A 27,891-nucleotide genomic window follows, 5' to 3' on the forward strand; every position below is an offset into this window, starting at 1 on the left:
TTTTTTTTTTATGGTTTGAAAACTTCCATAATAATATAACTTATAAAGCAAAAAGAGTGGGAGAGACATGAAAGAATGGAGGAGAGAGGGGGAAACAAAGAGGGAGAAAAGGCCCTGAAGGGTCTGTCATAGTCTACAGAAATAAATGTCATGTGATTGGTTGAGACATCACCTACATGGAAGGCAGCTGACCCATCTTCTACACAGAAATAAGCATGTACTTAGGAATTACATTCCACTTAGGAATTACAGACATGGGTGTATAATTTGGACATTTGAATGTGGTGGTGGTAGTGATGGTGTGTGTGTGTGTGTGTGTGTGTGTGTATGTGTGTGTACATCTACTTGTGTGGGGGTCAGAGGACAATTCTCTCTCCTTCCAAGTAGGCTCCCAGGATGGAACTCGGGTTGCATCAAACTTATGCACGAAGCGGTTATCTGCTGAGCCGTCTCACCTATGTCTGAATAGTGATGCACTCAGCAATCAGTGCCCTCAGCCGTGTCTCCCCAACACAGTGGCCTCAGGAAAGCCCCCTCTTCCTTTCAGACATTAATCTTGAAGATAGCATGGCAGCAACAGTGGCCCTGGAGGGGGGTCATCCTCCAGGGTGTGGCTCCACAGACGTATTTTGCCATGTTGCAGGTCTCCAAAGCAGGCAGATCCCTTAGGGATACAAGCAGAGACACAGTGATGACACAGAGACACAGAGGGATGAGCCATTGGTCCCCTGCATGAAGTGAGGCTCCTGGGGTGGGAGATCTGGCAGAGAGGATAGGGTGATGTTAGTACCTTCCCTAGCATCTTGACAGGGGCATCTGAGGAGAGACAGAGCCTCTGTCTGTTGCAGTGCTCTTGGGGAACTCTAGTTCCAACAGCTGGAGGAGACCCTAAGCCAGCTGCTTGATGATCTAATAGCAGGGGCAGAGGACAGCCCATTTCACACGGCAAACGTGAGGAAGATACCCTCCGTGCCTCTGTTCTGTAATCCAATGGAGACAAGCTAAAGAAAGCTTCCTCCTGGTCCTCAGAGGGAGGGCCTGGAGCCCCTCTGAACCCTTCCCCAGAGTCCGCAGTCCATAGTCTCCTCCCTACCCACTACAGTCCAGGAGTGCTCCTTGTCCTTTCTGCCCCACTGTACACACAGGCACTGGCTTGGCCACTGTTGAGCTTGGCACTCTTTGGTCCTCCAAGAATTGGCTGTGAACCTCCACTCCTATTCTTAGGACTAGGGAATGAAGAAAGGCCAGTTAGGGGTATCCTAGTGCATTGCACCTGCCATGAATGAGCCTGCCCATTTCTTCCCTCTCCATGCTGACTCTGCCCTAGACCCCATTGTCACTTCTTTGATTCTGCCTGTCCTGAAGCTCCCGCAAGAGTCCCGCACCCTTTAAGGAGCCCTCCTTCGCTGCCAGATGCTCCACATCTCTGAAGTTCTGTCCTCCATTGGTCCTCCACTGATTTACACATCACAGCTAACCCTGAGCCACACAGAAAGGCACTTGAAACCAGCTCTACAGAATCCAGCAGACAGACGAGCCATCAGCAGGAGGAGAACCACCATGGCACCCATAGCTTCCATGGCGCACTTTGCACTTTAGTTTATCAAGTGGATCTTACAGCCCCACAGTGGGGCAGAAGCCAGCAGTACCTCTCCCTCTTGCTTCTTCCTTCACTCCTACATTACCTCTGGCTCAAGCGTAGAGGGTGTGGAATTGCCCTCTGTGACATACCCTTTTCATCTCTTTGTCCTCTGGGACCCACCATTCTGGGGGGTAAATAGTCAGTGTGCTCATCTTACAGATGTGGAGACTGAGGTACAAAGAGGCTAAGCAACTTATGCAGGATCACTCAGTAAGACAGTGACATGGACTATATCAGGACAGGTGGTCTGCCCTAAAGTCCACACATACAACTGACACAGCTACCAGGAAGGCAGCAGCATGACTCCCTACAGGCTCATATGTTTACATTCTTGCTTCCGCAGTTGGCAGAGCTGTTTAGGAAAGATTAGGAACTGTTGTCTTGTTGGAGGATGTATGGGGAGAGTATGTAGGAGGCAGGCTTTCAGGTTTCAGAACCCTCCCTTCATCACCAGCACTCTGCTCTGGCTTATGGATCAGATTTGAGCCATTGGTCCCCTGCATGAAGTGAGGCTCGTGGGGTGGGAGATCTGGCAGAGAGGATAGGGAGATCTTGGTACCCTCCCTAGCATCTTGACAGGGGCATCTGAGAAGAGACAGAGCCTCTGTCTGTTCCAGTGCTCTTGGAACTCTAGTTCCAACAGCTGGAGGAGACCCTTCCTTCTCTGGAGAGATGGCTCAGAGGTTAAGAGCACTGGCTGCTCTAGCAAAGGTCCTGAGTGCAGTTCCCAGCAACCACATGATGGCTCACAACCACCTCTATTGAGATCTGGTGCCCCCTTCTGGTGTGTAGGCATACATTCAGGCAGAGCACTGTCTGCATAATAAATAAATAAATCTTTGAAAGAAATAAACAAAATAAAGTTGCCTTTGTTTTACACACCAATAGAACCGATCCCTACCTCAGTGGTCCTCAACCTTCCTAATGCTGTGACCCTTTAATACAGTTCCTCATGTTGTAGTGATCCCCCAACCATGAAATTATGTTTGTTGCTATTTCATAACTGTAATTTTACTACTGTTGAGTTGTAATGTAATATCTGTGTTTTCCAATGGTCTTAGATGACCCCTTTGAAAGGGTCGTTAGACGCCCCCCCAGGGGAGGTCACAACCCACAGGTTGAGAACCTCTGTCTTGACTACTACAGGGAACCTCCTGGGAGATCCAAAGAGACAGGAGCTTTTGCAGCTATTTAGGGCACTAGACAAAGAGATAGCAGAGACAGTAAACTAACTGACCAACAAGCTATGTGCTCAGCAAACTAGCTCAGATTAAAGGTCAGAGAACAGCAGCTGGCCAGAGTGGCCAGGGAGAGAAGGAGTGGCCAGATCTGTGTCCTCCCTGATGAGAAGCTGAGACCTGGAACAGGACAGTAGGTAGAGAACAGGCCTGTGTCCAGAACATAAGAAGCCGCTCTGAGCTCAACAACAGATCAAGACTCACTGGCCCTACTGTGTGCCAAGTGCCACACTGGGCTTTGGCATAAACCATCTCAAGAGACTCATCCTAGGGCACAAAGGGAGGTGGCTGGAGAGGATGGTGAGGGAGCAGGGGAAGGACTTTAGACTTGTTGGGAGGGTGGGGGGTGAGGAACCATTAGTTGAGCATTCAGAACTCCGGCAGCCCTCCATCAGCGAGTTAGGATGACAAAGAGGCTGTGTGCCGCGGCTGCCCCTCATGTCTTAGCAGGACCTAGCTCTGTGACTGATCACAGAAGTGAGCTCTTACAGGGTCAGGTTAGACAAGGCTTGGAATAACAACCCACAGCAGAGCAGTTCAGAATGAACAAAGGGCAGATGGAGGCCAAGGCTGTGACAAGGACACAGCCGTGGCACTCAACCAGGATGATTCTCCCAACCTCAGAACTTGGCAACAGTTGGAGGCAGCTTTGTAGAGCATTAGGGAATCGGGACCAGGAGAGCTACGGACAATCCTACAAGATAGAGGACAGCTAGCCACAGCAGGTTCCAGGCACGCTAAGGATGAGAATCCCTGGTGTCCAGCAACGGAGCGAGAGAGGCTAAAATCCCAACCTTCCTCCCTGAGGACACTTGCTCCACCCTGAGGGAATGGTGTCCTTTCATCATTTAGCCAAATGGACCGGGGTGGAGGGGGGGGGGGGGAGGCAGGATCCTGCATGGAGAAGAAAGCATACCACACCTCATTCCGCAGGCTCCTGGGGGCTGATCTGTGCTACAATCAAACAATTTTAAAAGAAATATTTAGTCTTCAGTAGGTCAAAAAGTCAGGCACTGTGAATATGTCATCTCTTTGTCGCACGCAGGGACAGGTGAAGTGTGATAAAGGTCTTCACTGCTACTGTTGCCGATGGCAGCCAAGGATCAGAAGCCACAGAACACGCCCCCCCCCCCCCCCCCCCCCCCCCCCCCCCCCCCCCCCGACCCAGGCAAACAGGAGCTGAGCTGGGAAAGTAATGGAAGCCTGCAAAAACAATGGGAATTCATTCTGTGCACAGGTATGGAAAGGGGCCCAGAATATATTAACTGAAAAAAAGCAAAGCGCAGAATCGAGAGGAGGGCTGTACTGTCCTTCCACGGAACGAGAGAAAAACACGGTATCCCAAAGCAGAGTGACAGTCCACACAGACAAGAAGCCGTGGGTCTCTGACTACCGTGCTTTCCTTTCCCACACACCTTTAATATCACCAGCTTTGCTTTATTTTCTGGGAGAACTGTGGACGGTTGCTCTGCTCTTCATCCCCAGTGTTAAACTGACCAGCTTTTCCGAACTGGCCAGGTCACTGGCGCAGAACTTTAGACAAAGACCTGTAAATGGCCTTTTCCTTAATGATGCTGGTAAACCCAAAGGAGCCCTGTTTTCAACACTCAAGAGGCCTGTGGGTGGGAGTTGCAGGCATTTAAAGGACTCCCAGGAGGGGGTTACGGGTGGTGAGAATGCCAGGCGTTTGAAGGACTCCCAAGGGAAGAGGGGGTGGGATACACAGAAATCCCCCCTTCTACATCTCTTTCTAGGCTGGGGAGTGAAAAGAACAAATGGGAGGTCTCAACAGAAAGTGGCTATCATCAGGGACAAACCTGGCCCAGCACCACGCTCGCCCCCGCCCCAGTCCCCGCCCCTCTGCCCGCCCCGCCCTCTCACACTAGGAGGAGGGGCGGCTACAATGGAGCCTCCTGCGGGCTTTGTGCACTCTCAGAATCCAGCTGTCGCCGGGAGCTCCGAGTCCCCCGAGGGCGCCCATTTCCGGGTCGCCCATCACCCGGAGTGCATTGGCAGCCTCGGTCCGGGCTGAGCCCGCAGCCGCTCCTGCCTTCTCGGCGTCGGACTGTCTCCAGTCTGTCCCCAAAATGCCTGTGGACTTCAACGGGTACTGGAAGATGCTGAGCAACGAGAATTTCGAGGAGTACCTGCGAGCGCTCGGTAAGCGCAGCCAGCGGTGCGCAACCCCGGGCTCACCGCAGACCCCGCCACCCCATCCCAGATCTCAGCCGCCCGCGGCCACGAGTAACAAGAGTCTAATAGCTCTCCCCGGAGTAGAGTAGGGCTAGCTTTGCTAGTTTGTTTTGAAAGGTCTAGCAAAAGAGGCAAAAACAAAACGGAAAACTTTGTTTTCAAAAGAATAAAAAAGGAAAGGAAAGGCACAGAGGGCCCTCAGAGGCCGAGCGGAGCGAGCGATGAGTCCCAGCCTTGTTCTGGGTGTTATCGCTCTCAAGCCCGCTACCTAGGGAACGCTCCCCTCTCTTGAGTTTTCATGCCAACTCTCTGCCGCTGCTCTCTCCGCACCTCTTGCAGATGTCAACGTGGCCTTGCGCAAAATCGCCAACTTGCTGAAGCCAGACAAAGAGATCGTGCAGGACGGCGACCACATGATCATTCGCACACTGAGCACTTTTCGGAACTATATCATGGACTTCCAAGTTGGGAAGGAGTTTGAGGAGGATCTGACCGGCATAGACGACCGCAAGTGCATGGTGAGGCCCCTTGGTGTCTCCTGCCCCGGTGTTCTGTCCTCGGGCTGGAGGGAGCAAATATCCTGCATTGGGAAGGACTGAGAGGATCTTCCCTCCCAGCCCCAGGGCCCCAGAGTAGGCAGAACCCACTCTTCAAGTGTTGGTGGCTGGTGGCTGGTGGCTGAACGAAGTCGATTGTTTGGTCAGCTGTGAGAGTTCTCCACCGTGTCCAGGCTCTCTGCCAGGTTGAGCACACATGTCCTCACCAAGGCTCACCCTAACTGTGAGGAGATAGGAGCTCATTCATTTTATAGATAAAATTAACTTAATGAATCGGGTATAGCAGTGAGAAGGGGGTCTGGAATTGCAAACAAGGCCCTGAATTCTTTGATGGAGAACAGGAAGAAAGGAGGAGTCCTCTGAAGCATAATTTTCCCCAAGTGATCTGGTGTGAGGTCTCTGTAGGGAACAGCGACACCTTTTACCCTTGCTGGAAGTCCCCTGGCTTGCAGTTCTTGCTGCAGAGCTGGGATTTGACCCTGGCCCACCCTGATACCCACTGAGCCATAAGCTTCCTCTCAACCTTTCACTCAGTTCCTAAACCTGTAGAACAGTACTCAACATTCAGGACCAGAGGAAGAAGCAGTAGGGTCAGGGTAGGCCCCAGCCTCTCCTGTCCCAAGAGTGGGAAACTAGTGACCCAAAGACCCCAATTAGCAATGGCCCAACAGACTCCGGAAGGTCAGCCTCAGGCCTCCATCAGCATTCTGGGGTTTCTGGGAGGACAGGATACTCCCAGTTGTCTCTTGCGTGGCCTTGGGTCCAGACCTGGCTTGTGCCTGCTCCCTGGAGCTGGCTTGCTTTGCAGGAAGAGAAGCTTGTTACCCTTCCCTCACTTGCCAAAGGCATTTATGGTCATCTGTTGTGTACCCTGCACTCTGTCATGCCCCACTACAGCTCAGTGAAGGGACAACTGGGAACTCCATATTAAGCCAGTAACCGAAGGGAAGAAAATTTCAAGAACAGGGATCTAACCCTTATGTTGAAGGCTACACCCCACTCTGCACTCCCCCAGGCTCCTCTGTGGACAGACAGCCCTTTCAGAAATAGTATAGCTAAGTTCTCGAGGACTGTGGCTGAGGAAGGTTAAGGAGCCCCAGGAAGACCACTCAGCCTTACCCGTTTCATTTATTCTCTGGGAAGCCACCTGACCAGTGTCGGAGCCTGTTGTTGGGCATAGTGGGAAGAGGGCAACCGGTGAGCAGTGTCCTTGGAAAGGCCTCGGGGGAACTACTGCTGTAGGGCCATGCCATGCTCCAAAGCGGCAGTTCTCAGCCTCTGGGTCACAACCCCTTTGGGAGTCACGCATCTGATGTCCTGCAATTTTACATTGCATGTTCACACCGCGACTCATAACAGCAGCAAGATTACAGTTATGAGATAGCGACAAAAATAATTTTATAGTGGTGGTGGGGGGGGGTCACCACAACGTGGGAACTGTATTAAAGGGTCACAGACTAGAAGGTTGAGAACCACTGCCTTAAAGTCTCCAGGCACCAGATGCAGGAAGGGATAACTTCAGACAGGGACTACTTTCTCTCCATTGCCCAAGACTGCTTCCAGGCCACCACATGGAACCCTGCTCCAGTATCCAGCAGCGACAGCGTACCCCATCAGATGTGTCTTTATTTGGGATCACTGCCATTCTGAATGTGCTTGATTGATTATTGTTATTGATCACCTAGTAATACTAGTGAGCATTCACTGGGGGTCCACTGTGTGCCTGGTGATGTCATAGTTTACATTCATTCACCCACTTTATACAGAGGGATTCCGCTGTGTTAACCTTGGGGCAGGGTTTCCCCAGGGGCTGAGAGAAGGTCTGAGTGAGCAGTTTGCTCCCTTGACTGTGGCCATGACACCACGCGCACACACACACACAAGCAAAGCACAGTCCGTGACATCCAGGAACACACACTCTTTGTGTGAGACAGACACCCAAAGGTCATGACAGCGTGCATCATGAAGACAAAGGGAGGTGAGTCATGGGCAGGCTGGAGGGGATCCTGGAGTTCTAGAGGAGGTCCCTTCTTCTCTAGATGGAAAGGAATGGGATATTGGGGGAGAATCTGGAACACAAAGGAAAGGGCAATGTCCACCTTTTCTTAGACTTTCCTGGTAGGTGAATGGGTGAGGGATCCTATCCACAGCTCATGCAGGGTAATATTGGGATGGTGTTGCTGTTATCTTTGCTGCTGCAGGACTTGTTGGCATCATTCTCTGGGAGGTGGGATTGTTATTAAAGTTGGGGTCACAGTCTGTACCCCACAAAGCCAGGCTCAGCTGCCTGTCCTAGATAAGCCAATTTAAAAAAAAAAATACAGATTGAATAGTAAAGAGCAGAAAAAGGAAATTTAGTCAATGTGACCACACTCGGGAAAGGGAAAAAGAGATCCCAGTGACCCATCTCCCAAAGTTCATCACGTGAGATTCAGGCTTGAAAAGAGGTCTAGAGATATGCATGTCTAAGCAGTCCTGCCAAGGTGTGTTTCTGGCTACCACTGACCTCTCTGCAAGGGCCTGTAACAAGTTGCTACTCTCCTCCCACTTGGCCTCTCTGCCTGGTGAAGGCTTTAGGCTTTCTTTTTTTGCCAGAATGAGATTTGTGAGGAATTCCAGTTTCTTGGGGTCCATTGTTTCAATGGCCTGGATAGGCAAAAAAAAAAGGGACAGAAGTGTCTTTTTAAAATATCCTCATTCCCCACCCCCCAACTCCAACACATAAGATAGTCAGGAGATGGACCTGGTCCTCTGCTCTGCTGGGGTGGTCCCCTGAAGTGCAAAGAAACCCTTCCTTGGGACTGCCCCCTAGGTAAAATGTAAATGTAGACCCCAGTGAAGAGGTGAAGGTTTGGGACAGGTGTGGGATTACAATCAGGGCACCTCCAGCGAGCCTCAAGGGGCACAGCTGAATGCGAAGGCCACGGTGCCCAGTGTCTATCGAAGAACCCCAAGTATTGACACGTGTACCAAGCACGCCGCCTGCACCATGCTGAGAAACCCCAGCCTCTGAGGTATTGTTTGCAGCAGGGTACAAGACCAGAGTCGCATTCTGACGTAGGCTTATTCATTCTTGGGTTCTGTACATTCTTCTGCCTTGGGCTTTGCAAGCAATTCATGTCACTTCCTCTCTATTTACACCCACTGAGTCAGGGAGGACTCCTGCCTTCATGAAGTATAGTGGAGGAAGGGATGATAAAAGTGTGGGAGTGGGGCCTGGGAAGGCTAGAGGAAGGGGTCTAAGGCCTTCAGTCACACTGAAGTATGATTTGGATGAAGGCCTGGGAGATCAGCAGCAGTTCTCATCAAGGAAGTCTGATCTGAGGCTGGTAGGGTAGACAAGTCAACCAAAGAGGAAAAGAATGAAAGGAAGGTCAAGGGCAACAAAAAGTGTCTGGGAAATAAATGTTATTTTAGACCTGTTTCTTGTTGGGTTCTGGGCTCAGCCTGGGGGAAGGGATAGCTGGCTTCCTGGGTGCTGAGGACAGTGGAGGAGGGAGACACAGCTTGAGCCATTGCAGACTCATGCACGGTAGAAGGACAGAGGACTGAGGGACAGAGCTGGGGTTCAGGGAGCTATGGTTAGGGAAGGCCCCAAAAGGGGCCACCTGAGCAAGGTCCTGAAGGAAAAGGTGAGAAGGAAGAATGAGGACACTGGACCATACACAGGGAAGCCCAGGGCTCAAGAAAGGCCTGGGTGGAAGGAGGCCGCAGAGGAGAGACACAGTGCTCTGCAAGAGCCTGTGCACGGCTAGGGTACAAACCATGGCAGAGGGACGATGGATAATGAAGACCTGAGAGGACCTAAATATGACCTGAGGAACCACTAGGGTGTCCTCACCTAGCAAGGCAGGGCCAGACTAACATTCCTCTGCAAAGGGCCAGGAGGCTGCTGGCGCAATGTCTCTGTTTCTTCCTCTTCATGGGAATCTTATCAGTATTCAGAGCGGCAGCCAGAAGATGAAATCCAGCCTGCAGATGTATTTTGTTTGGCTTGCACAGTGTTTGAGCCAGTTGCCAATGAAGGCCAAGGATTCTAAGATTTCATAGGGAGAAAAAAAAAAAAAATCCCAAGTCTGACTGTTCTTACAAAACAAAACATTAAGGGCTGAAAACATAGAGCTTGTGGCCTCTCTCCACTGTGTGGGTCCCCCGGACACTGGCCAGTGCCCCCTTTATGTGAGCAGCCTGTTATCATCCTCATCCACCTTGGTGCCTGAGGTCCAGGGTGAAGTAGCAATTTGTCTTGTTTACTCTGCAGCTCCTGCCTTAGAGTATACTTGTGCCTGTATAAAAAAACACAAATGAGGTACAGAGGGCCAGAGGCCACTGGCTCTAGTCTATTTCCCCACTGCCCACCGTCTCCTTTGTCCATGAGCGGTATCAGGCAATAGACCAACCCTGAGTGTCAGATACCATCAACCTGCATGGGTTTTTCTGGGAGGGGCTCAGACAGGTCAAATAGGGTCCCCGATTCTGGTCCAGACAGTCCCAGAATCATTCGTTTTTCTTTGTCTTCAGCTGTCCTCCATAGTGAGTGGATTCTGTGGGATGAAACAGAGCCTCAGCTAGGAACCAGCAATGAGCCCGGCTCTGCATGCTTGTGGCAGAAGGGCCATTTGTCATCCCAAGTGGACACCAGGTTGGGGTTTCCCTGGAAGAGGCTGCTTTGTTCACTTGGGTCCGGCGCCGCCTCCTTTTGGCTTTGGCCTTGCCTTCATATCTAGCTTTGAACTCGGGATGACCCCTCCACAGGGCCTGCCTTCCACTCCCGGCACTTGGCCCTCTGCTGCTTTCTTTGTTTTTATTATAAAAGGGAAGGGGAAAAAAAAATCAAGTAGCGGAAGAAGACAAAAAAGGAAGGAAAGGGCCCCTTCCCCTGATCAGACCATACCCTACTCCTCAAAGTTTATTACTGCTTCAGTTTCCAGTGGGTCTACCTGGAAAGCCTTGCCACATATGTCTATCTCCCAGTTGGTCAGCTGGCTAAAATACTTAGTTAGGGCTGGAAAGAAAGAAGAGAGGGAAGAGAAGGAAGGGAGGAGGGGCAAGAAAAGAGAAGGAAGAAGTGAAGAGAGATGGGAAATTCCATTTTTCTGCACCTAGATTTTTTTTTTTTTCACTCCACAATATTTCTTAGGCATCTCTCCTTATCCCACACTTCCGGGTTTTTTAAATCTTTTTTTTTTTTTTTTTTTTTTTTTTTTTTTTTTTTTTTTTTTTTTTTAGCCATCTGTGTTCCCTTCCCTTTCTAACTTCCTTGCAAATGCCCGTTTATGCCCATTTATCCGCTCACTCAGCCAGGCATCTAATTATGTATGGCAACACATGAACTCCATCAAGCCCCTGTTATCCCTCTGGTTTAAAGTCTTGCCAGCTTCCTGATCCTGTTCTTGACCCATTAAAGAGATCTTTGGGTTCTTATGTTAATAAATATCATGCCAGTGGTGAAATTAACGCCTCAGGCTGCAGAGCTCGGATGCTGTTGGTTTTGGGAGCCTTTTGAGAGCCGCCCCTGCCCAGATCAGGCCCTAGCATTCAGCTGGGTCTTTTCCAAGTCCTCAACACAGGATCTCTTTCAAGTCCAAGCTAAAGTTCTCCGACCTTTGAAATCAGTGTCAGCAGCATGCTTTTGAGGATTATAAAAAGAAGAATTAAAGCAACCAAACAAAATTTACAAAGTAGCTTTTGGGACTCACACTGGCTTTTTTAAGTTTGGAATTTTTGCAAGGCAGGAGCTGGGGAGCAGAACAGGCAGTAAACCAAGTGCTTGCCCCATCTTCCCCCTTTTGGTCCTCATAGCAAATGCTCTTCGGCAGGGATCATTTTACCCATGTTGTAGATGAAAATCAGAGGCTGGGAGACCAAGCCTCCTGAGTTCAGGCTTACCCAGGAAGGCTTCTGGCAGATACCTTTGTGAGGAGCTCTGCCCTAAGGTCTGTAGGGTGAGCAGTAAGCATCCACAGGGTCGGCAGGCCTGGGAGAAGTGGGAAGAGCCCATGTGACTGTCAGCACAGCTGGCTGCAGTGCATGCAACGGGCACTGATTAGACATCCTGCTTCTGTATCCACATTTGCAAAATGGACGTAGCGATTGCTCCCCGGGGTCAATTCTGAGGACCACAGAGATAATACACATTGCCTTTGCCATACTGCCGTGCCACGTTCGAAATAGGACCAGCACCCCTGCTGATCCTTGGGCATGAGGATCAAGGCACATTCATCCAGCACACATTCAGTTGTTTGCTGAATAAGTCATAACTGTTTGGGTGTTTTGTTTTGTTTTGTTTTGTTTTGTTTTGTTTTGTTTTTGACTGTCGTGGCTTCCTTACTTGTGGGAATTCCCTACTCCCTTTCTAGGTCCTAGTGGACCTCACCTGCTGCCAGGGTGATCTGTGGGACCCAAACTGGTCCCATCACACTTTTTCCTAGGATTTAATCTGAAAACTGTGGGAGAGAGATAAATAAACTGATGTGGCATAAGCTTGAGGCTCTCTGTGGCCAGTACTAACACCCACCTTCCCATTTTCCATGGCTACATGGAGAAATCCAAATAAAGGGAAAACAAACAAACACACACACATACACACAAAAACCAAGATAAGGTCAGCAACACAGGCCAAGGGAAGGAGGGAAAGGGGAGGGAGAAAGGTCTGAGTGGTACAGGAGTTCTCAACACTAATATGATTTTCCATATAGTTAAGCTAATGCTAACGGAGTATCTTTCTTTCTCCTGAAGCCCTGTGAACTGGCTTCCTGGCTCTTGTGTCTGAACACATTCTAAGAAATTCAGACTGTGGAGCTCCTGAGCTAACTACCCAAGTCTTAGAACAGTAATTTACATACATTTGAGCCCATCTTTACCCCACTTACATACTTGAGACTGTCTTACCCTCAAGTTTCTCATTCAGAGCTCTGGGGTGGGGCCCAAGTGCCTGTCTTTCCAACAAGTCCCCAGAGGCTGATGACGTTGATGGTTCCAAGGGCCGAGCTGTTGATGCTGTGAGGATCAGCTGGCCAGGCCCAGGCTCAGAGTAAGAGTTTTGTTGCTGCTGTTAAAGCTGCTGTCTTCTTGGGGATGAATGAGGGGTGACAGGTACATCCATGTCCCATTGTGGGACAGGATTAGGGACTGCCTGTGGACACCAATCTTGACATCCACCCAGGATAGTTAGGGGTCCTGGTGATGCAGCTGGACGTGCAGGTGAACAGGTGAAGAAGGCGCTGAGTAGATAGGGAATGACAGAGCATTTAGCTTAGGTTGTGAATTTGAAACCTGTTTGCACCTCCTGGCTGCTTCTCTGGAGAAGTGAGTCCTAAAGTCCTCATTTGCAAAGAACCAGAGACCATGCCCCTCTATGGCACTGTGAGAATTAAATATGGTGGTGTGTGTGTGTGTGTGTGTGTGTGTGTGTGTGTGTGTCTTATTGCAAAACAGTACTCTACCTTGAAAACTGGTACCTTAAAGCCAGTCACTTACTTTATTTACAAATACACAATTTGAGCAAAGTTCAGAGGGGCTGGCTTGTCCCTACTGAATGCCTGTCATCTGGGAGCTCAAGAATTCTCTCTCCAGATGGCTCACTTATACTTACTCTCCATGGCAGCTAGGTTTCAAGAATGAGAGTCTCAAGAGAGAAAGGCAGATGTGTGATGTGTGTGACACTTTTTATGAGCTCCGAGGGCACGGTGGCAGTCAGCTTTCCATTGCTGTAACGAAATACCTGAGCTGATTTACTTAACAAGAGGAAGGGTTTATTTGGGCTTGCAGCCTTGCAAGTTTTAGTGGATGATTAGTCGGTGCTGTTCCTTCTGGGCCTGTGTGGAGGCAGTAGTAGGTCATGGAGGGAGCTCATTGCAGGGAATGACTGTTCACCTAATGGCAGGAATAAAATCAGTGCCCCGACATCCCCTTCAGGATTATATCCTCCTATCACAAGAATGCTTCCAAACAAGCCTCATCTTTTAAAAGTTGCACCACCTCCCAGTAGGGCCACAGGCTAAGGGCCAAACCTTGAATACTCCGGGCTTGGGGGCCACCTAGGCAGACTGTAACGTCTCCTAGCAACTCCCCTGTATTCTGTTGATGGTGAGAAGGGCTTGCCCATCTTCTGCAGGAAAGGATCCAGGCTCCACATCTGAATAAGCAGGGCGTGTCAGGGCTCTAAACAAACACTGACTGATGCTTCAGGAGAGCTGGCTGTCACCATGCCCTCAGGCACACTGTCACTGCCCAGTGGGTCTGGAGCCTGTTTCTCTGGCTATGCTTTGAAGGTCTATCCAGATTGGGCTGTTCTGTTTCTGACTAATGTGAGTGGGTAGGAGAGGAGCCTCAGCGGGTGTGCCTGAGCCTGTCCTTTGTAGATAGGGTGGGGATTTCTCACCTTCGGGCCCAGCTCAGGAGACCAGGCTGTGGACCGCAAGGGGACAGTAAGCCCTCTGAAGAAAACCCCGTGTATTGGGAAGCCTTTGCTGTCAAGCCAGCACTCTCTGAAATCACCATTGTTAGAGCACAGAGGGACAGTGGGAGTTTCTGTCTTTTGACAGGCCCTCCTGTGACCATTTGTTCACTAGAACTCAAGCTCTCAGCCAGTTTTAGTCCTTTCCCTGTGGGCTCAGGAGTTGAGTGGTATTTTGGACTTGGAGTTAATTGAAAACACTCCTGAGAACATGGGTTATGCCCAGTCCACCAGTTCCCTCCCCTTTTGGTAGCAACAGTCACTTGTCTACATCCTGTCTTTTGTGTAAATTAAACTGTGTTAGAATGCTTGGCACACACACACACACACACACACACACACACACACACACACACTCACACACACACACACACACTCACACACACAGACACACACACACACACACAGACACACACACACACACACACACACACACACACACACACACGGGGTGGGGAGAAGGCGAGAGAGAGAGAATTCTGCTAGCCCGCCCAGGTACCTGTCCTGCTGACCAGCAACCCTTCTTTAAAGCGCATTTATATTTTAAAGTGCATCAACTGTTCTGGCTTCTCTGATAATGCAGACACCTCAGGCTGACACCTTGAATACAAGGAGAATACTGCGTCTTTCCTTCTTTGTTCCCCACCAGACCTCCTCCTTTTCTGATGTGGGAGTACAATCGAGAGGTCTTCTGGGGAAGAAGTGTAAACCAGATGGGTGTACAGATAGGGATGGCAGGAAACACAGGCTCCCCAACTACCTTCCCCACCTTCATAGTGAATCTGGTCTTACATCCAGCCAGTGGGGGGAAAAATATGTCTGAGAATGGGCTGTGAGTCAGAAAATCATTATCTCTGGTTCAGCCCACACTCAGGCTCATATTCCAGGAAAACTTTTTTCCTCCTTAAGTTTGCACAAAGGTGTCTGTATGCGGTTTCCTGAAGAAGAAAAAAAAAAAAATCCCTCAGCTGCCCTCATAGATACAGCCAAAGAGCTACTGCCACCTTGTGTCTGTTGAGCTCTCCGGGGGTCCTGGAGAGAGCGGGAAAGCGGGCCCTGCCTCTTCACCTTACACACTGGGAGGGCAAGCTCTGCCAGGGTCGCACCACTTCATAACTGCTGCCTTGGGCTGCAACTTTAGATATTTGCAACTCTTGATTTTGTGGGTTCAGAGAACAAGCTGTCTCCTGCTGGCTTTCTAAATACCAGATAACCAGAAGTGGCTTGAAGGGCTGGCTTTTTTGTTCCAGAGACTGCTGTGCAGTCCTGTAAATGGTTGCTGTGAAGATAAAAGTGTTTATGGGCAGTTTTCCGACCCGTTCCAAGGACTCTGCTTCGTAATATTCATTTTCCCCTTTCCCGTCTGCACTGTTCTTGCCTGTAATCACAAGAATAATAACACCATCTCTTGTGCTTTCTGTGTGCCACATTCCGCACTTCCTGTGGACAGTTTCAGTTCATTACCATGTATTTTCACAGTCCCCTCCCTTCTACCATCCTCAACATTCCAGCCCATCCTTCACATCCTCAAGGAGAACCTGACCACACTGCTCCCCAGCTTGAGACCCCCAGTGCTGACAGCCCTATGAACTTAGGATATAGCTTCCCGCCTCTCCAGGCTTACTTCCTGCCACACAGCTTATACTCCTGGCCCCATCCTGTGTACGTCCTTCACCCTCTCTGCTCGCTTCTCTGGGATGATCTCTCTTGCCTCTCTTTGGAAGCATAGTTACCCCTTGGTAGAGAGCCATCCCAGGCTTTCCTGCTTTGTTGGTCTTGTCTGGATTCCCCATCATGCCACCATCCTTCCTTTTGCCCCAAGCTCCCTCTCTGTAGGTATATCTCTTAGGCCACTTGTGACACTTATTCATCTATCTGAGATTCGAGACAGCAAAGGCCTTCCTTCTGTATCTCAAGACCTGGCAGAATGGCTTCCAGTGCGTTTGTTAGATGAGCATTAAGTCAAACTGCAGAGTGGTATAAAAGCTTGCCGTTGACCATATCATAGGAGAGCTACTCTAATCCAATTTAATAATAGATTATGTCTGCCAACTATTTTCCCTCTGCCAGACATTCTTCTAAGCACTTCCTATGTGTGTATGTGTTTTTAATTTTAATCCTTACAGCAATTCTGTGAAGAAGATGCCCAAATTCTTCCCATGTTGCAAGCGAAGAGACTAAAATGCAGGATAGATAGGTGTCCAGTGGATTTCAATCCAGGCAGTGTGACTCCAGCTAGTTAGCAAAGAGAAGTGTGACTATTATCTTAGGGGTCAGAGCTCTGGGTTAATCTATCTTTGAGCCTTGGAATCTAACATGCAGGATCCTTTCATGAAGCAATGCTATGGAATGGGTTCATCAGCAGCTGGGGAGTGAGATCTGTTTTTGAAATCCATTCTTACTAACCATGGAGGCCACAGGATGCGTCAAGAAGCCCAAATTCGAGGGAGGCAATTATCCCTTATCTTCCTGTACATGGTTTTCCATCCATACCCCAACTCTGTCTGAAGAGCCTAGAAGTCAGTCGTGACCTGTCAACCCTGAAGCCTGACCTCCTTTGAAATCTCATCTCTGTGTGAACTGCTGCCCTGGGGAAAATTGTTTCCCCCTCTCTGAGCCTCTACTAATCTGTGAAATAGGGGTAATTAGAAAGTCAGGGATAACTGCTTCTCAGTGAAAGTTAAGTGATGAACGGTGTGTGAGAAAACCTTCAGGGTAGTTGCTCATCAGAATGGGCTGTTACTGTTTATCCTCCCGCCCTGTGAACTGTCACCTCAGGAGATACGTTCTGGGTTAGGCACATGTATGAAGGGATGCCTGGCCATCCAGGGAAGAGGTGACAGGGTTAGGAGAGCGGAGGGTTTAAAAAAGCGTGTGCCACTCCATACCACAGACTGGGCTGGGTGAGGCCAGCAGTGAGCCAGGCTGCTGCTGATCCAGGACTTTGTGGCCTGCATGGAAACAGCCGCATACGAGCTGATGCTGTGCTCTCTCTGGCAGAGCTGTAACTACCACTTGCAATGAGAAAACAGAGGCTGCAGATGTGGAGTGAACAGCTCAGGGTCACCTCATCCAAAGGAAGTTGCGGTGGACCTACCACGCTTTCGTGGTTGTAGCAGACTCTCCGGCAGCCTGCTGGATGGAGAGCCGTGGTGGAAGGTGGCTCTGCAGGAACAGAGGGTGGGCTGTGGGTTCAGAGTCTGACAGGAGGAGGTTAAGACTGTGACCCATGTTCCATGTCCCTGTGTGTCATGCCTCACTCCCCCATGCTCACTCTGTTAAAGTTCGTCTGTGGAAGAACTGGCAGTTTCATTGCCCGGGGTGTTTTGTCTTACAGGCAATGGCTGTTCTGTGATAGTCACTGAAAACTACCGGCACGGCCCTAGAATGACTTTTGCCATTCATCCAGTCATTCAAAAACTGTTTGTATGTACTTTTCTGCCACGAAGTAGTGATTGCGTCCCACTCATGTTAAGAGGATCCCCAGAACCCCCAGGGTCTCTCTCTCTGACCTGCATACTCTTCCCTAGTTTCCAAGAACACATCATGTATTCTTGGTGTTCCTTATTTCTGTTTGCTGGGAAAGATCAGCAGAGGCCGGAGGCTCCCACTGGAGACACAAGGCTCCTGTACCCCTCTGAGAACTCATGTGGGTCATCCTGAATCCCTCTTCCTCCTGCCTCCAGGGCTCCCCACTGCCTTGTGCTAAAGGAGCTGGTGTCAGCTTGGCCTGGGAGAAAGCAGGGACCAGAGAGGCCTGCGCCTGGACTTTTCATAGAACCACATTTAGCTAGCTAGAGCCTCAAAGACATGAGATGAAGGAGACTGTAAACCTTCTTGGCAAATTCTGTTCTGGAGGTGCCAGTTCCAGCGTCATATAAAAGAACAGAAGAGTTCAGCCTAGAAAGGCCCGCTCCTCCATGTCTCTCCTGGCCTGCCTGCAGATTTCCTAGGCTGTTCCCTCTGTTCTTCCTTTTCTCCCTCCTGTTGCTTCTTCTTCTCCCTCTTCTTCTTTCTCCTCCCTCTTCTTTTTCTTCTTCTCTGTCTCTTCCTCTTCCTTTCCTTCCTCCATTTACCTTCCTCCTCTTCTTTTTTTTTTTTTTCTCCTCCTCCTTCTTCTCTCCGGAGACAGGATTTGTCTGTGTAGCCTTGGCTGCCCTGGAACTCACCTTCTAGACCAGGCGGGCTTCAAACTCTGAGATCCACCTGCCTCTGCCTCCCAAATGCTGGGATTAAAGGTGTTCACCACCATGCCCAGCTTCCCTCCTGCTTCTTAACAGAAAACCCTGGGGATCTTTCTGACATCAGTTCCAGTCACGCATGGCACACCTCCTCCAGGCTGCCCCTACCTCAGGCTGATGAGAAAACCTCCCGCTTTCAGACCTCTAGCACATCAGCTCCCTAGGACCTACCATTTTTCAGAAAGTTCCTCTCTTGTCTCCTTTTCCTTTATTCAACCTCCTTCTCTCAAGCAGCCAGTGTGACTGTGATGGTGATGGTGACATGATACTGTCACTTCAACCAGGAAGCCTTCAAGATGCCTGGACAGGGTTGGGTGGCACAGACCTCTGACAGTCTCCAGCCCAGCTTCTCACCCCTTCCTCACAACCTTGGCCTCAGTGGTAGCCCTAGCTACCACTAGTGGTCTAAACTGAGTCTAAGCCCTTTGTAAAACAACTGGGGAAGAGGAGGATAATGCATCAGATTATTAATCTGAACCTATTTGTTTTGTTTCTCCTATGACTGTTGTTATCATTTGTGTTAACATCTTCATGATAGAACTGAACGTCCTCATGGTAAAATTGCATTCTCTTATGCCCACAAAGGTCTTGTTTTGGCAATATTCGTTCACAGTGGTTGTTTTTAGTGGTCTTTATGTCTCTAATTACTCATTTAAGTGATTAAAGCCTTATTACTTTGCTTTTCATCTGTGTTCACAGCAAGTTGGCTTTCTCCCCTAAATGCACTGATTTTACATTCCTCTAGGAGAAGACCAGAAAAAAAAAGAAGCCACTACCTCCCCACTGCACTTCTCAGCAGGACAGAATGGAGTGTGGTCAGCCCCACCGGCAACAGTATGAACATTACAGAAGCTTAGGGTTTTTTTTTTTGTTTTTTTTTTTTTTTTCAGCTCTAATGCTTGCAGATTAATGAAATATTGTGTCAAGCTCCCAGGACAGGGCCTGGAACTCATGTGTTAGGGCTTAGGGCTTTCCTACCCCTCCCACCCAACAGCTTATTTAACAATCACCAAAGGCTGCCTTAACAAACCCCTAGAACAGAAATAGCCTCAGAGAGAAAAGCATGTGTTAAAATCAAACTGCAGGAAAACAGGGCGATCTGTATCTTAACAATTCACAGGCTGTACACAAAAAGTGCCAGCTCTCTGTCTGGCCTTTGACTTTTACCCCCAAATCTAAACAGTGTGGATGTTGGGGTCGGAGCTGGATCTGGCCTGACTCTGGAGCTTGCAGACAAGGCTCCCCATAGGCAAGGTGTCTCATATGACCTGCCTCTGGACCCACAGAGACAGGACTGACCTAGAGACGGGTCCAGCATGAGAGATCCTGGCAGGGCCGGGTGGACAAGGATGGAGGGATAGAAGTGACCAGTCATCCCTGTCCTTGGAGTGAGTGAGTGGCAGGCAGCATGTGGGGACTTTAATAAATGTCACAATTCTTCGAGAGCCACATTGAGTCTCAGCATTTATAGGTCAGGTCAGATCACTGTCTGTCACAACCAATGCTAGTCACCTGAAAGGGACAAAGGAGCATTAAGACATCCCCGGGACAGGGTCACCCTGGCTTCCTGGCTACAGTGCCAGCTAGGATTTCTGAGTGGTTGGGTGGTGGATAATGGCTTTCGAAATGACAGTCCCTTGTCAGAGTGGTATAAAATTGCCCTCACTCATCTCATGGCACATGTCTCAGAAAGCTGCTGACACAGCCAAAGAGATGTGGATTATTGTTCATTTTTAATAAAGACTTAGACCGGCTTGGGTTATAAGCAGATACCCTGGCTCCAGCCACTTCGTTCCTTCCTGTGGTGTTGGAATAAGAACTGCAGAGATGCTGAGGGCAGTGTAACTGCCCCCTGCCTTGTCCTTGCATGTATCTGGCCTTCATTTCTAAGGTGGGCTTCTGAGTCTAGGGTAGCAGTTCCTGCCCCCCCCCCCAGCATCCCCAAAGCCTCCCTTCTTCCTGAGACTTAAAAAATGTCAGGAATGTCTTCCTGACTGAAGTCCCTCACCCCAGATGCAGATTAATTGGGTCAATCTAGGAGAGTGGCTCAAATGGCCTCCAAGATGTCTGGCTACTGACCTTAGAGGAAGGCCATAGAAGTTGTTGGATCATAGAGTAGATTGTAAGAAGAATTTACATTTTGTGTCATTGACCTAGGGCATGGTTGCACACACCTTTAATCCCAGCACTTGAGAGACAGAGGCAGGAGGAGCTCTGAGTTTGAGGCCAGCCTGGTCTATATATTGAGTTCCAGGTTAGCCAAAGCTACACAGTGAAACCTTGCCTGAAAGGAAGAAAGAAAGAAAGGAAGGAAGGAAGGAAGGAAGGAAGGAAGGAAGGAAGGAAGGAAGGAAGGAAGGAAGGAGGGAGGGAGGGAGGGAGGGAGGGAGGGAGGGAGGGAGGAAGGGAGGGAAGGTAGGAAGGAAGGAAGGAAGAGAAACTACCTGTTTGTCCCTTCCTCTGCCACTATTTTCCCTTTAATTTCATTCTGAGTGATTGTCCTTCTCTCTGACTCTCTCCATACCCTCTTTCCTGTTCCTAAGAAGGCCAGACTTTGAGTCACTGAGACAAATACCACATAAGTCGGGCTGACCTCAGACTTATCGTGAGCCTCTTGCCTGAACCTCTCACGTGGTGGGACCACCGATGCAAAACACATCTGTCTTCCCCCAAAGACCTTAGCAGGTGTCTACCAGATATCCCATCAAGGGAAACTCGGGTGCCCTTGATCTATGCAAGGTCCATGTTCTAGGCTGAGTGACTCTGATAAAGTCACATAACTTCAGTTGTTCTTCCATGTCCAGCGCAGTCAAGAGTGACCTGTAGTGTGAGTTACCCTAGACAGGAGTCAAGAGGGGTTTGGTTGGGGCCAGGAAAGGGCTTGGACACGGACAAGCATGGAGTGAAAGAACCTTCCCTGTGTGCAGTGCTCTCAGAAGGGCTTCTGTGTATTAGGTATGAATTTGCTCCTGCACCTCTCCATCGACCACAATGCCTGATACTCAACCTACAGCCAGACAGCACCTTGAGCTAAGGTATTACTATTGCTGATATCCAGACACGCCGTGGGACCTAGAAAGAATAGCCATGGCCTGAGGACAGAAACGCACCTTACCTACTAAATATTCCAGTCACGGCCATTCTCTGACACTGGCCCTGGAGGGTAAACAGGTGGGAGTCTGTCGATCGAGCAGAGTCGTCAAAAGCTTTAGAAAGCTGCACAAGATTCCACGAGAGAGTCCCTCCTCGGGACATATGTTCTGAAGAAATAATGAGCTGAAAACTGTGTATACGAGGAATTCTTATTTATGCTAGTATAGAATTATAAAATTCCCAAATGTCCAAGACTAGGTAATCGGCTGAATAATGGTGTGTATGTTCTCTAAAACACCACCGGGCCCAGTTTCAAAGGCCCGGATGCAATGTAGGCCCTGAGGGGCTCCTTGCTTGTCTGCATATTCTACTGTTGCTATCTTCAAATCATTATTATTTTGAATAAGAGTCCCTCATTTTCATTTTACTCTGGTCCTCGCAAATGATGTGGCTATTTTCTGGATAGTACCTAACAGTGAAAAGAATGCTTATGGATACTATTTGTCGAAGGGGAAATGGTCTCTAATAAGTGAAGAATCCAGGACATAAAGGCATAGATGATGCAATCCTAATTTCCTAAAAGCAGAAATACATGGGTGTGCTGGTAGACAACTGGACAGAAGCACACCAAAATGTTAGGCGGTTATCTCTGAAGGTGCATGATTGCACAGACTCGTTTCCATTTCTTCTTTTAAGCACACAGGGTGTGTGAATCTGCCCAGTGACTAACTTTTCTGGAAAAAAGCAAAACTGTAGATCGCAGCTGAGATCCAGCCAGTCTTTCTATGTTTAGATGGGGTCAGGAGCCCCTCACTTGTGAGGAGGTCTCTGCATAAATACAAGGTGATCAATTGCTGAGGGAACCAAGTGTTCTTAGGAGCTGTTTGAATCCAAGGACTCATTTCTCGGTCGCTTTCCCCACCCCAAGAATGACATGGATGGCATGAGAACATCCTTTGCCCATTACAGTATCACTGGACATGGACCACAGTGCGTTCTGGCCTGAGGTTGGACTCTCTCAAGCTTGAGGCGCCACGTGTGTCTCAAATGAGTCTCCAAATCAAGAAGAGGAGCCACCAGTCTTCTTGTGCCCCTCACTCACTGCAAACACCCTCCAGGAGGGAGATCAGATTTTTGCCTGTGCAAAATGGTGCACACCTACCTGGCTGCACCTTTTTCCCTGTGTGTCTGTGCTCACGTCAGTGAATGCAGGTGCACAGGGGCTGTGGCATGCATGTGGAGGTCAGAGAGCAAGCTCAGGTGTCAGTTCTCACCTTCCACCTTGCTTTAGGCGTGCCCTCTCTTGCTCGCTGCTGCTTACGCTAAGCTCATTGGTCCACTGGTTTTTGGCAGTTCCGTCCATCTGCTGCTAGGGCCACACCGGGATTACAGTCATGTGCACTATGGCACGTGGCTTTTTAATGTGAGTTCTGAGGACCCAGACTTAGGTCATCAGCTTGTGCAGCAGGCACTGTGCCTTCTGAAATGCTGAGCCAGCTTGTCTGTGTGTGTGTGTGTGTGTGTGTGTGTGTGTCCATGCAAGTTCATGTCCACATTTGTGTGGAAGCCAGAGGTCAACCTTGAGAGTCATTCATCAGGAGTGTCATGCACCTTTGTTTCTTTTCTTTTTCTTCTCTTCCTCTTCATCATCATCATCATCATTATCATCATCTTTTGTTTGTTTCCCATTGGCCTGCAGTTCACAGATAAAACGGGCTCCCAAAGATCTTCCAACATCTGTCTCCTTAGCACTGGTATCATATGCAGAGATCAACAGTAGCCTTTTTACATCAAGTTTGGAGCTCTACTCCACACCCTTCTACTTTTGAGAGGGACCCATCTCCCCGGGCTCCTCCTGCATGTCTTATTACACACTCATCTCAACAGCAGAGGGCAGTAGTGATCAGCAAGCCCACAGATGGGTTGGTGCCCCTTGGAGGGCAGCCAGGTGAAAGGAGACTTCAGCCTCCAAGGTCCTCACTCCACACCCACTGCCCAGTTTTTCCTCTCTCCGATCTACATTAGGCTGTTAATGGCTGTCCTGATGCTAAGCTGTGTTTGACAGAGAATACAAGAAGCTCAGAACCTGCACTTTCTAAAGCCAGGGCCTCTGAGTCAGCACCCTCATGACAGGTTCCCACGTAGGAGAATATTAAACTCACTCAGAGCCACGCAGTGAGCAAGAATGAACAGAGACCTTCCCACCGCAGGTGGAGGAAGGGCTCTTGATGAGGAGCTTCCCTTACGGCAAGGCTGTCTCTCCGAAAGGAGGTAGGCATGGTATGCTGGAGACATCCTGTCCATGCCTGTTCACCCAGCTAAGGTCCTGTTGACTCATAGGCACATACTCATTGGTCATGGTAGGGAGACTAGGCTGAGCTCCTTTTTTGAGTCCTCCCTCCTCCGTGTTTCTGGATGGGTCCTGCCTACTCCAAGGAAACAGAAACACCTCAGGGATGCCTGTCTTCTCATCTCAGCATCTGGAAGGGCACGCCATGCATGCTCTACAAAGATGTGAAGGCTCAAACTCAGGGTTTGGGGTTTGAGGTGTATCAGATGGAGTGCAGCCTGTAGCTGATCTCGTGCAGGACAGGCGGACTCTGTACACAGCTCGAGTCCTGAGCTCTCGTACCTTATACTGTCCCACCTCTGCCTTTATCTCATGACAAACCAAGAACCTCTCTCCTACGGGCCCACCCTTCCTCTTTGGAGCCTATCCCAGTATCTCTTCTTCCCCGGCCTTCCTGGCCTTAACTTACTTCTGGCCTTTAAAGCCTCTGCCCTAAAACTCCAGCCATATAAGGCCTTTAAAAGAAGCCATGTAGCACAGTGGAAGAGGAGGCTTCAGAGCACCACGGACCTATGTCCTGACCACCCAGATGAGCAGAGCCAGTCTCTTCACCTGGGCCACATACACAAGATTCCAGTCTATGCAGCAGGCTACAACCAATGGAGACTGAGACTTGGCTGAGAGAGACTGGAGGCTGACACAGGCAGCTGGCTATTGATATCTGAGGTCACTCTCCCTATGAGATGCAGGCTCTCTGAGGGCATGGGAGAGGCCCTGTAGGTATTACAAGACCTAGCAAAAGCTGACGTGGTAATGACTGAACGGCTGAACTGTCTGGGAATAGGCAGGGCTCTTCTCACAGGCAAGATGCCGGGACAAGACCCTGACTGGCATACATACACAGCCTGTGCTCAACCCCACAAGCCCCTCCTTCCCATCCCCACTCTCAACCCTACCCCAATGACATTTTCTCCTTCCTAATTGGCCTTTCAAATGGACTTTATGAAGGTTTTCACAGATTTTTAAGACTGATCTGCACACCTTAATAAAAACACATGGTGGGCAGAGAGTATCAGGCTATGGATTTTCCACACTAAAATTGCCACAGGCGCGTCTTAAAGTATTGAGGTCAGGGGTCTCCCTCTCCTTCGGTCCCAGGGGGGCCGGAGAACTGCTGCCGCTGAACTGACTACTGTGTTTCTTGCTTTGGCAGACCACGGTGAGCTGGGATGGCGACAAGCTCCAGTGTGTGCAGAAAGGTGAGAAGGAAGGGCGTGGCTGGACCCAGTGGATCGAGGGTGACGAGCTGCACCTGGTAAGTTCCACGGAAGGCACCCTGTTTGTGTCCCCCAGAGGTCCTTGTTCCCTGAAGGAGTGAATGGATGCTGGAAAAGAGAATCCGAGGCTGGGCACTGGTTCTATTCTGAAGCTTCTCTTCTGGAGAAGATGCCTGAGTGACTAGAAAAGTCATACATTGTGTCTTGAAAGTGTGGGCTGACCCAAAGTCCAGCCACGGGGAGCAGGTGGAGAGGCATTCAATGGTACTAGCCTCTGGCAAGTACCTTCTACCCTCCGGAAATGAAAATCGGTTTCCTCTTTTGGTGGCGATGATGTGGAACTCTGAGAGGCTCGCTTGCACGTCCCCTTGCACTTCCAGAAAGCACAGAACCATATAGTGTATATGCGCCCTGTGCAAAACCGGGCCAGGGCCACAAAGAATTCAGCAGGAGAATGTGATCTCAGCTTAGGCCAGAGATCAGGAAGGATTCTCCTGAGTTCACTACTGTTCTGCACCCTCAGCCTCAGGTCAAAGCCACTTCTACTCTGCCTTCCGCCTGTGAAAAGCAAGCACAAAGGCCTGAGCTCCCTGAGAGCTAACAAGGCCCCTATCCCCTGAGGGGGAAGTCCCTGTTACTCCCCACCCTGGAACTCCCCAACTACCCTGCTGCAGAATGAGCCTGGTCCTGATGACCTTGAGCTTAATCCTGGGCCACTCGCTGGGTGCCTTGGGTCAGTCACCAGCTGTCCTCATTCTCATCTCATAATGCCATCCCACTGCACATGAGCTCTGTGGCGGTGAGGCTGTGAGCTGCAAGGAGAGGCCTGTGCTGTGCGATCCATCCTCAACTCAAGTGCGTCCCTGGGCCTCTTGCTTAGCTGCAAAGGGGGCAGATTTGGGGCTGGAGAGATGCCTCAGAGGTTAAGAGCATTAGCTGTTTTTCCAAATGTATTGAGTTCAGTTCCCAGCAACCACATGGTGGCTCACAACCATCTGTAATGAGATCTGGTGCCCTCTTCTGTCATGCAGGCACACATGCAGGCAGAATACTGTATAAATAATAAGTAAATAATTTTTTAAAGGTATATATGGTCTCAGGGTCCCCTCACTCTTTAGCCCTGCAGCTCTATACCAGAGGCTGCAAATCAGGGTACAGAAGGTTCTCCAGGGTTTCACTTGACTCTCAAATGGCTTCAAGATTCTTCAGTCAGCACTTAAACTTTAGTAAATGTCACACAAATATTCCATTTTCCAGCCCCACTTCCCAACATCATGGAAGACAGAATTTGATAGTCATTGTTCCCTGGCCAGAGTCAGCAGGAGCTGCCACTGTGGGCAGATCTTGGGCTATCTTGGTTGCTCTTAGAACTACCTGGAAGGCCAGGCTCCACCCACTGAGATACGGACAACTCAGCCATTATTCCTGAGCTCCAAGTAACTCCAGTGGACAGCCCAGGCTTAACTCCTTGCACTACTCTGAAGCGACCTAGTGAACCATGCCTCTGGGCCCAGTTCTTTCAAGCCTGGGTACAGTCGGTCCCAGGCCTAAGGGTTCCTAATGCTCTTCAGCTTTTTAAGGGAGTAAGGAGAGGGGAGACATGGAGGGCTCCTATTGGTCAACTGAGGGCCCTCCCTTTTCCCAGCCAGCCCTATCTATAGCAATCAGGGAGCCTGATCTCTGTGGATCCCATCCCATCAACTTTTGAAGGAATTAGTGAAGCTCATAGGAACAGTAGCCATTGAATATGTTCCCAGTCCCGGTCCTGAGATGCTCTGAGCCTCAAGTATAACGCTGCTTTAGCCAATAACCAGTGTCTTTATTCTTCCAGGAGATGAGAGCAGAAGGTGTGACCTGCAAGCAAGTGTTCAAAAAAGTGCACTAAGCAGCTGGAGTAGATAACCTTGGTCTTGAGGAGCAAGTGGGATGGGCCTATGGTCAGAAGCCCCCTCTGCCTAGCACGGGGCTGATACCGCCCAGGTATCTTCCAGCAGAGTCTATCTCTTCACCTTGTCTCTTTTCCTGTTCTTAAAATGAAGCTACCCCCAATAAAGGTGATCTCCATTTAAGACATGTTTTTTGGAGAAATTTCACATCCACCCATGCTTGCTTTTTCTCCAGGGCCAATGAGGCCAGTCCCCACCCCACCCCCCACCCCCCAGGCCTTTCTTGGATAGAGGGAGAAAGTCTTCAAAGCCACAGATGATTTTTGTCCTGAGGCTACATCTCTGTATCTTTCTTTCCCCAGAGGTACAGCTCAACTCTGCAGCGTGAATGGTTTGGTATCCATCATCTGGGTGTTAAGTCCTTTTCACATCACTTGTCCACAGTGCAGTGATGCCACAGAAGCAGTAGTCACCTTCAGCCTAGGCACTGAGAACCTAAAGAGGGCTGGCCAGCAGACTCTGGCTTCATGGGTGCATGGTTCACTCAGGAGATGCTCCAGTGTTGTCAAGAAGGAAATGGAAATGGACACGATTTTCATGCAGAGCTAGAATGAGGTGAGCCCTAACCAAACTGATTGAATTTAACTTCACCCCACCCACTGAAAGGCTGATACTATATCGTTCTTCTCACGATTCTACATGAGCCATAACATGGCAAAGCCCTGTAGAAAGGGGAAAGTAGCCTTAGCTTCACACTAATGGACGCTGACTGTACCACCGTTGCTGGCTGTGCCACTGTTACTGTATTGAAACTTAGAGAAGGAGCTGGAGAGATGGATCAGCAGTTAAGACTGCTTCTTGCTCTTGCAGAAGACCCAGGTCACGTCAAGCTTCCAGCTGAGTACCAGCTAGATTCCCCTGTGTTCTGTGCCACAATTGTAAGGAGTCTTCAGCAATAGGAACTTAGCGCCAGATCTTGAAGGGTAAGCAACAGCATTGGCAATATCCTGTAGTGT

General features: G+C 49.6%; 1 protein-coding gene across 1 annotated transcript; it reads left to right on the forward strand.

Annotated features, from left to right (window-relative positions):
- Nucleotides 1-4,768: 4,768 nt before the first annotated feature.
- Nucleotides 4,769-27,058, forward strand: Rbp1 (retinol binding protein 1). The gene is given in 5 exon segments (XM_055629649.1): nucleotides 4,769-4,936; nucleotides 4,938-5,040; nucleotides 5,413-5,591; nucleotides 24,926-25,027; nucleotides 26,821-27,058. Coding segments are annotated over 5 exon segments (591 nt in total). The 5' UTR covers nucleotides 4,769-4,783; the 3' UTR covers nucleotides 26,875-27,058.
- Nucleotides 27,059-27,891: the final 833 nt, after the last annotated feature.

Source organism: Psammomys obesus, unplaced genomic scaffold (genome assembly GCF_907164565.1).
Source record: "Psammomys obesus unplaced genomic scaffold, mPsaObe1.curated_primary_1811, whole genome shotgun sequence".
NCBI lineage: Eukaryota > Metazoa > Chordata > Mammalia > Rodentia > Muridae > Psammomys > Psammomys obesus.